At 41.4% G+C, this 9,281-nt stretch overlaps 1 protein-coding gene across 1 annotated transcript; it reads left to right on the forward strand.

Annotated features, from left to right (window-relative positions):
- Window positions 1-1,152: 1,152 nt before the first annotated feature.
- On the forward strand, window positions 1,153-5,321 carry LOC120822965 (LIM/homeobox protein Lhx1). Its single transcript, XM_040182967.2, has 5 exons — window positions 1,153-1,861; window positions 2,723-2,943; window positions 3,207-3,499; window positions 4,243-4,399; window positions 4,641-5,321. The coding sequence occupies exons 1-5, from the start codon at window positions 1,692-1,694 to the stop codon at window positions 5,015-5,017; spliced, it is 1,218 nt and encodes a 405-aa protein (XP_040038901.2). The 5' UTR covers window positions 1,153-1,691; the 3' UTR covers window positions 5,018-5,321.
- The last annotated feature ends 3,960 nt before the right edge of the window (window positions 5,322-9,281 follow it).

Here is a 9,281-nt window from a genome sequence, read left to right on the forward strand (position 1 = left end):
AAGTATCTGAAATTAAAAATGTATTCGATATGCAGTATAGAAAAGCTTTGCAACTTTCTCAAAATACTAAAGAAAATCTAGTTGAATAATATAATATTAATTTGGGCCATATTTTGGTTTGATTGGTTTTCAATAATTGCTGCAGCTAGCTCTGCAGGTCTATAGAATAAAAAAATCAAAGATAAGTTGAAACAATTTGAATGAGACCGAAAATAGAGCCATGAGTACACATGCAATCATTGGCACTTACTAACTTTGTATGTAGAATGGATACCTATCAGTTGTCAACTTTCAACTAAATATATTTTTGATTTTGCTCGCGAAGTGTCCTTCCAAAAACAAAAATCTGGGCAGAAAAAAGCTGACTCACTCATTCGCGTTTAACGCAATGTGTCGGGGGCTGAGATATCAGCAGATACCAGGGAGCTGGGAGCTTGTATCTCCTTCCCCAGCGCACCAACACGGTGTGATAACATCTAGTGGAGACAGCCTCTGACCCGCGGAGTCTAACCGTTATGATCCGTGTCCTTTCAGACGAAATGAAGTATAGCCCAATGTTGGACTGCAACATTCATCAACGTGAAGAGCGTGTGTTTGGCATGTCCATCTCTCCTCCCCCGGAAACTGAAGGGCCAGTTTATAATATGATGATAATATTCTCCCACACAACCCAGGGAATAATGTATTATTATGACATCGTCGTTTTCCCTTGGCGGGATATCATTAAGGGACAAATTATCTAATTGCAATGAAAGCATTGTTGGAAGGTGGAGACCTTTTTTTTTTTATATATTTTTGGTTCTTATTCACAGCTCCTTGGGCAGCCAGCACCACTAGAACACCTCGGAGAAAATATTCTCTGGACTCCTTCCATTTCCAATAATTAAGCACTAATACCGTGTCTTTATTTAAAGTTCTATATCGCGCGCTGTTTGGTCGCGTCTCTTCCCGCTCATAGAACAATCATTTGTTGAATCACGTGTCTATTTATTTAACATTTTTTTAAACGTGTATTTCATCGTATTTCACAAACACAAGTGTTATGCTTTCTTTCCATATTAACCAAAGCGCACAATGTGCTCGAGCGGATCGGAAAGGCTGCTCATAGGTTTCTCCTGGTGCTGACGTCACGCGTCTCTTAATAGGCAATAGGCTGAGCTGTGGGAGGTGCGCTCATTACGGCGTTTTCTCTCGGACTGGGAGCTTATTAGAAGGGGAGATGGGACACAAATGACAAGACTGAGCGCACAGACAGCATGCCGTCGTTATTTGTCCCCACTTTAGACACCACTCGGGATGCATCGCACAGTTGGTAGGTTTTTTTTTTTTTTTTCGTTCCCCAACCCGTAGAATTCGCACACTTCAAGATCGTCTCGACGGCCCCGCGATGATCTTCAGCCTATAATTTTGCACCAGAAAATGCTGTGTTTTCAACAGTCAGGCCGTCGTTCCGAGCTGCCGGCCCGTGCACGTGGATTGTCGCCCGGCGGAACAGAAGAGCCGCATTCGATCTCACGGATGGTGATGTGATTTATCCGATTCATTTGGATATTTTGTGTTTTCCGGGATCGTAGTCTACGCGGGACGTTGGAGAAGGACCATCCGCAGAGTAGTGTCTATATCCACCCCCCACCCCCCCCCCCCCACGACCCCCCGCCCGCCCCCCGCTGGGCTGGGAATAACTCCGGACAATGCTTCAGTGTTCCAGCTGTGAAAAGCCTATTCTCGATAGGTTCTTGCTCAAAGTTCTGGACAGACCGTGGCACATAAAATGTGTCCAGTGCTGCGAATGCAAATGCACTTTGTCAGAGAAGTGTTTTTCACGAGAAGGGAGACTGTATTGTAAGAATGACTTCTTTAGGTAAGCATCCGTGTCAAGTGTCAAAAAAACAAACAGAGAAAATGCAAATGCTGTCAAATGTGTTTATTTTTTGCCAATAAAAAAACGTACATAGAAAGTCAAAAAATAAATAAAAAAGCAACATCAATGCTATAGTCCAAAACAAAAAACGCATGTTACATTACATTACATGACATGTCATTTAGCTGACGCTTTTATCCAAAGCGATGCATTCAACCACAGGGATACAAACACAGAAGAGCAAGAAACAAGAAAGTGCAATTTCCTCAAATAAGCCAATATACAACTTGCTATAGATAAGTGGTGTAATAAGTACGATTTAAGTGCTACAATGTGTTAGTTTTTTAGTCGAGGTGGAGTCTGAAGATGTTGATCAAATGCTGATGGGGCCTGTTGTATTAAAACCTCTGGGCTGTGTTTAAGCTTCCATAAACACAGAGGGAGCTCCTTTGTGCAAATGTTACAGATATATTTTTTTGCATTAAATCATTAAATAGTTTATTCAAGCAAAGAAAATATGCCATTATTCTGTCTACAGTAGGCCTGTTGGGCTATAATACAGCTGCTATGTTAAACACGCCTTTATTACACGTGTGATAGCTAGGATTTGCACGCATAATGTGATTATTATGTAATATTGCTGTAATATTTTTCACGTTAGTTAAGATTAGTCTTTATATAATTAAATTATTTCTGACATGAATTGCCTCGAAATACATTTTAAGGCTGTCCTCCTCAATCTTGTGAACCCATCAAATTTATTTCAACAAGTCTGGTAAAAAACACTATGTCAATTATTACTGAACAACATCTGTATGCTGCTGAAAGTTGCCCCTGACTGTAGCTCTCCCTCTTCAACAGGACGTTTGGGACCAAGTGTGACGGTTGTGCCCAAGGGATTTTACCCAGTGATCTTGTCCGCAGGGCCAAGAGCAAAGTGTTTCACCTGAACTGTTTCACGTGCGTGATGTGCAACAAACAGCTGTCCACCGGAGAGGAACTGTACATCCTGGACGAATTCAAGTTTGTTTGTAAGGAGGACTATCAGAATAACAATGGAAAAGACACAATCCTCCTTTCAGGTGATGAATCAAGCCATTCGGGGCGGTTTTTTTTTACTGTTTAAAAAATATATATATTTAAAATTATTATTACTGTCATAATTTATTATGAGTCTTTGAACTACTTACAGCAGCATATTCGCAGCTCCATTAATTTTCGAAATATCCTGTCCAGATTGGTCTATTTTATTCACAGCGATAGCATCTAAATTGCGCTATTTTGGAATGAGGTTGTCACATCCACGTGCTAACTAACACGCAGCGTTTCATGTCGTCAATGGCAGTCACGACGTGCAGCGACCCGAGCCTCTCTCCGGGATCCCAGGACCCGCAGGACGACGGCAAGGACTCGGAAGCGGGACATTTGTCCGACAAAGACAACGACAACAACAACAACAACAACAACAACGAGAATGACGAGCAGGGCGCCGTCGGGAAACGACGCGGGCCTCGGACCACCATCAAAGCCAAGCAGCTGGAGACGCTGAAAGCGGCTTTCGCGGCAACGCCGAAACCCACCAGGCACATCAGGGAGCAGCTGTCCCGGGAGACCGGCCTCACCATGAGAGTCATCCAGGTAAAAACATAAAAAAATAGGCTGAAGAAACAAAAGAAAAGTTCAGGTCACACGGTGCGTCGAGGACATGCGCAACAGACAATAACGTCGGCCCATAAGCACCCGAAAAGGCTTTTATTAACTCAAAATGCGGGTGTTGATTGGGGACTTCGGGGCATTCTCAAGGGGATTGGTCCTAAATGCTGTGTTGATTATTATTGTTTCCTTTTTTTTCCAAAGCCAGTTTGATCCATAATCTTTGCTCCCATTGCGCTCCTAAAACCTGAAATAAAAGCAGGAGTCACTTAGCTTGTTGTGATGGACATTTTTTTATTAAGGTCCCCTGATGCAATTTCCTGTCGGATCGAGCCGTCGTTTTGGACATCGACATGTGAAAATTGTGTTTCAATGGACTAAACGGGCACCAGTTCTTATGTGCTTTTTACGCATAAAAAAACCATTACAACTTCTAGAAATAATAATGTGATATTTTGCCCCGAACTGCATTTCGATATTTTTATATCGCGATGCTATTTTAAAGATTTTACTAATTCTGCTCTTTAAATGTATCGACATATTTTTTTAAAAACGTTCACGCGATGACGAACTCGTTTCTGTGACGTGCACGCGGGGCCTCTGCAACGCACAAAGTTAAACGGGGACATATTCTCTTGTGAAAAGTCGTTTTCGCTCTCCTGCATGTGTCCCCCGCGCAACTTGTCTAATCCCTACATGCTCCCCCCCCCCCCTTGTTTGTACGAAAGGTTTGGTTCCAAAATCGTCGGTCCAAAGAGAGACGCATGAAGCAGCTGAGCTCGCTCGGCGGCCGCAGACACGTGTTTTTCCGCGGCCAGAGGAGGATGAGGGCGCTGGGAGAGAGACTGGAGGCAGAGGAGCTTGGACACTTTTCCTATTATGGAGGTGAGCTGGATGTTTTGGGGACGCAGGCTTCATCATTTCCTTGCAATTAAAAGTATTTTACTAATATGAATTAAATTAGCTTCTTCAAATTGGTTTGCTCTATAATTTTACCAGTAAATCTGGAGTTCGGTCATTTTATTGAAAAAACACAACAAAATAAAAATCCATTTGAAGGGTTTATATATATTTTTTATATTGTGATACATGCTGTGCACTCACCCATATGTTTATTTGCATGCAGACTATCCCGGTGAATACTATGGCTCAGGGGGGAATTATGAGTACTACCAAGGCCCACCCTCGTCCCATGCTCAGACTCCTGCAGACTTGGGTTTTGTGCCCTCCTCTGTGCCTGCTGGTACCCCGTTAGGAGCAATGGACCACCACCACCCAGGGCACCATTTTCCCGGAGAGGTGCACTGTTTCTCTGACACGGTCTCTCACCATCCCGCGGACTCACCCAGTCCGGAGCCCAATATGCCGGGCTCAATGCACAGCATCTCTAGCGAGATGTGTGGCCCCAGCACGCCCTACACGACTGTCTCCCTCAGTGACAACGGATACACCAACCAGCTGTCACAACCCTCCTCAGAAATGAGCGAAGGCACTGTCTGGTAAACCGGCCGGCACCAAACTACAAAGGCACATTTGGATTTTGAAGGCAAATCTACTTCAAATCATTTTTTTTGATTATTTATTTATTTGTTTGTTTAATTGTCTTTTTTATTTATTTATTTATCCGCTTGCATTTTTGTTAAGCTATATTTAAGTATTTATAAATCTCTATATTTCTATGTGGTTATAATTGTTTATTGACTAGCCAATCAATAGATTGTTTTAATGTGAATTTGACTCATGAATACGTTCACAGTGCTGGGCCTCATTGATCAAGCAATAAACAACCATATTTATATGCTGCAAATTCTTTTTTTTTGCCACATATTTGATGCTATTGTCAATGAAATGTTAATGTGAAGGCGCATGAGAGCATTTAAAAAAAAAAAAAAACTTTTCAGTGTTCAACACATAATGACAAACAGCGCCCTCAATCCACGAGTTCATGTTTTATACAAGATATTATTATTTAATAACAGACTATGATTGTGATGTTCAATATATTTGACCAAATACCTCTCTCAGGACTGGAAACATTGGTTTTTTTTCTAAATATTTAGTCATTTTCCCTTTTCAATTATTTAATTACCATCACATATTTGCCTTCAAATGGATATCTTAAAATTGTATAAGTAACAAAACAGGATTTTACTTTAACATGAGTCCAACGTTTTATACAAGAGTATAGAACAGTCAACAGTTTACTTAAAGCTCCAGTATCCAGGGGTTTGAATATCAGCATTGTGTTAAACCGATGGACAGACCATTTACTGCAAACCAAACCAAACTGTTGTAGCCGCTCTATTTCACTTGCTGTGCTGGTTTGTTCCACGTCCTCATAAAAAAACAAAAACTGAAATGGCTAATGAAAACTTTGCCAAGCGAATGCGCGGCAAAACCCTTTGTGAGAAGCAGCGTTTCTTAGGTGTTCACTTCCCTTCCTAATTATCTGAAAACAGTCATTTGCAGCTCAGTTGGCCGAACAACCGGGAATTAAACTGTTTTTCTGTTTTAATGGATCAAAATGTCATATTACTCACATTGATGATCTCATACACTGCCAGCAGCAGCAATGTTGTTTTATGAGACATACTTGATTGTTCCAATTAAGTTTATGAGAGTAATGTTTACGACCATTCACTGTATAATAAAACATATATTGAACGTTTTTATTTGTTAATCAATTTGAAGAGGGACAAAATATAGTAGTAGTTCTGTTAAGTATGGGAGATGCTGGACTTTTTTGAGGTTATTAGGGAATCGATTATGTAAACAACATATGATTCAAACAGTGTTGGAACTTTTATTATCATCCTCCTTGTGTTCTGATGAAACCAGTGGCAGTACTTAGTTAGCTGAATAAATATGCATACAAACCTAAACTTGTAACTCTGAATTATTCCTAATTCAATGAATTGAGTGTACATCATTTTTTCCTATGGAGAGCACCTCTTACAAAATCCTCGGTTTAATACCTGTAACATTTGGTATTTGCCGTTGTTACAGATTGCTAAATCTTCACCGCAATGTCAGAAAATTTAAACGTTTCGACAATAATATTTAGAATGTTTTTTTCATGAATTTCATTGAGAAGTTCCCTAAAAAAAAGAGCGTCCTGCCGCAGCACTGTCAACAAAACTAGAGCTGCTCATCGTGGTACTGACAGTGTTGCCTAATCCACACAAAACATGTGGCCACCAATTGAACTTTCAAACCCAGGAGCAATCGGTCAGCATTCTTTTCGGTCGCTTTGCAAATGTTGGTGAGCTGTCGGGTTTATAGAGTGGCTGATGTCTACTCAGTACTGAGGAACACAACACCACGGACGACCAAATGCTATTTTGTTTTGCCTCATTTTCTTCTTGATACATCCAAGGAGTCCCTATACTCTCAAAAACACAAAGAGCTTTCCGATATGAGAGACCTTTCATAGAGAGATTTATGAATTTTAAAGTAATCAAGCACATAACATATAATAGTATGGCGTGAGTCTGACAACATTTGCTTTGCTATTAAGAAAAGGGCCTTTATCAGGCAATTGTCCATAAACTTGCATGAAATTAAGTCTTGCTTGCTGGTAGTGAAGAAGAGGCTGGTTGTCGACTGGAAACGCTGAGCAGGAGGCTGAAGGAGCAGCTCAGTGAAGCAGTGTGGGGGAGGGGCAGGAGAAACGAGTCACTAAACGCAAACTGCTGGACAGCATAGAGGTCGGTCCGTTATTTTTTCACATTTGTTTTTAGTGGGATTTTCTTTTTTTTAGATTCAGTTTGGGCTTGACCTCAATTGGTCAGCCGAACTGAACTTGATCGATTAGCGTGATGTCAGACAAGCAAGCTAACGCCTATCAATGAAACCAACATACCCCCAAAGTCCTGCATAATGCACTCTTAATGAACACCAGACATAGGCAGGTGGTGAAATCAAGAGATAAAGCTAACCATAATTTGGATGTCCATCTCCTACTTTCATTTTCAATAGCTCAATAGTAGGTCTCTAAAAAACATTTGGGTAAATAAGGCATTTCAACAACGGAATTATCAAAGAGGGCTGATCTCCGCAAGGTGTTTCTGCAACAACCGCTGCTGTGTTTCTGGTCGAGGGGAATACCACCCACAATTGGTTCTCTTTCCAGACATCAAAGGGGATGTAAGGCCATGCAACACATACGCCATTCAAATTCACCACCAAGAATCGTAGACCAAGCACACCGTTCAAACCAATAAAAGAGAGCCGCGGCAGCCGAGAAGCACGGCAGCGTGTGCGTGAGTATCAGGTACCACTGGAAGTGCACTCAGTGTCATCACGAGTGGCCCTTACCTAAACAAGCAATGAAAGGTGTTTTAAGAAAGTGTGAGCAAGCGCAGCCACGAGAGGCCCCTGATCATGCAGCCGTAACTGGCCTCCCGAAGCGCCCTGTGCTTTGCCGCAGCACAATGCGACATTAGAATGGACGGACACAGAGGTTCAAAGTCACACGCTCGCCCTATGAGATAACTACAGAGCCTTGATGTTAATGAAGGAATATGTCACCCTGCAATGCTCTTTGATGTGTTTGTAACAAAAGAGCTCTCCGCCACAAAGGCATAAAGATATGTGCGGCTTTATATGTCAATATATGCCCGAAGATTCATGGTTGTTTTGGTCTTTAACTGGGGATGGGCTGGCGGTAAGAAAAATATAGATATCATCAGACTCCTCCTCTATATGGATAGACCCTAACCTCCCCTGGAAATAAAATCATTTTGCTGTTGAAAGACAAATTCTACAAATGGAGTTCAGTTAGACACAGACTTTCTGGGGGCCTGCTGCTAATGGGGGAAAAGCTTGAGGCACCGTCTCCTTCATCAGCTGACGGTTGTTACGCCAGACAGTCCCATCCTGCTCTGGGATTATATCTGTTCCACCTGGCTTCATTTCACAGTGCATTTCTCCGTTACATCGTCCTTTCTCGAAAGCTGATTGAAACTGATTGAACTTTGAAGGCACTGGGGGCTGTATAGCTGCTTTGATTTGAGGCACAGTAATTCTTAAATGTATTGAATTGTCAGTGCTGGTGCTGATCCAACAGTAACTGTGGGAATGGAAACATTTTCAAAGAATTATTCCTACAAATGCATTATATATATATTTTTTAGAAATACAAACATTCACTGAAGGTTTTAAATGGGGTCAAGTTCTGTTAATTAAGGCCTACCACTTTCAAACGTTTGAAGGTGATGCTATATTGTTAATCAAGCTAATCCCTGTTTATCTGAGCAAAATGCCACGATTAAGGGAGAGATTTGCATGTCAAACATGAGGCCAGCGAATCAATTAAAGACTAGTGATTATGGCGACTGTTGGACGAACCATGCACAATCATCTGTCCTCTGAGATTTCACTTATAGTGCATGTTTATGTGACTCTGGGACACATTCCTTGTTGTTGTTTTTAGTAGCTAAACACGCAGATCTGAGAATCTGTGTCAAAGAAATGACTGTTCATCCACAAGTGAAAAGAATAAATGAATGATAAACCTGAGCGCTAATCGTCAGCACTTGGACACGTTGACTCTGACTCTACAGGGCACTTGACTGGGCTGGAAGCTCTTTTCACTTAGTCTCTTTTTAATTGTTTTTCCCAACACGACACTGATCTAAGTGTCAGCTGGCTTTGTTGGATACTGTACTTTTGCAGCCGTTAGTGTAGAGGTCCTTTCAATTGGATTTAGAAAAGTGATCATTTTGCATAAAGCTTCATCAACAGACTTTTTATAACAATATTTTCA

Source organism: Gasterosteus aculeatus, chromosome 7 (assembly GCF_964276395.1).
Source record: "Gasterosteus aculeatus chromosome 7, fGasAcu3.hap1.1, whole genome shotgun sequence".
Classification (NCBI taxonomy): Eukaryota; Metazoa; Chordata; class Actinopteri; order Perciformes; family Gasterosteidae; genus Gasterosteus; species Gasterosteus aculeatus.

Bases quoted from the DNA above. Each gene is read 5' to 3' on its own strand.
- LOC120822965 (XM_040182967.2), top strand. From the start codon at position 1,692: ATGCTTCAGTGTTCCAGCTGTGAAAAGCCTATTCTCGATAGGTTCTTG. The intron at 1,862-2,722 runs GTAAGCATCCGT...CCTCTTCAACAG, and splicing joins TGTAAGAATGACTTCTTTAG to GACGTTTGGGACCAAGTGTG. The intron at 2,944-3,206 runs GTGATGAATCAA...CGTCAATGGCAG, and splicing joins AGACACAATCCTCCTTTCAG to TCACGACGTGCAGCGACCCG.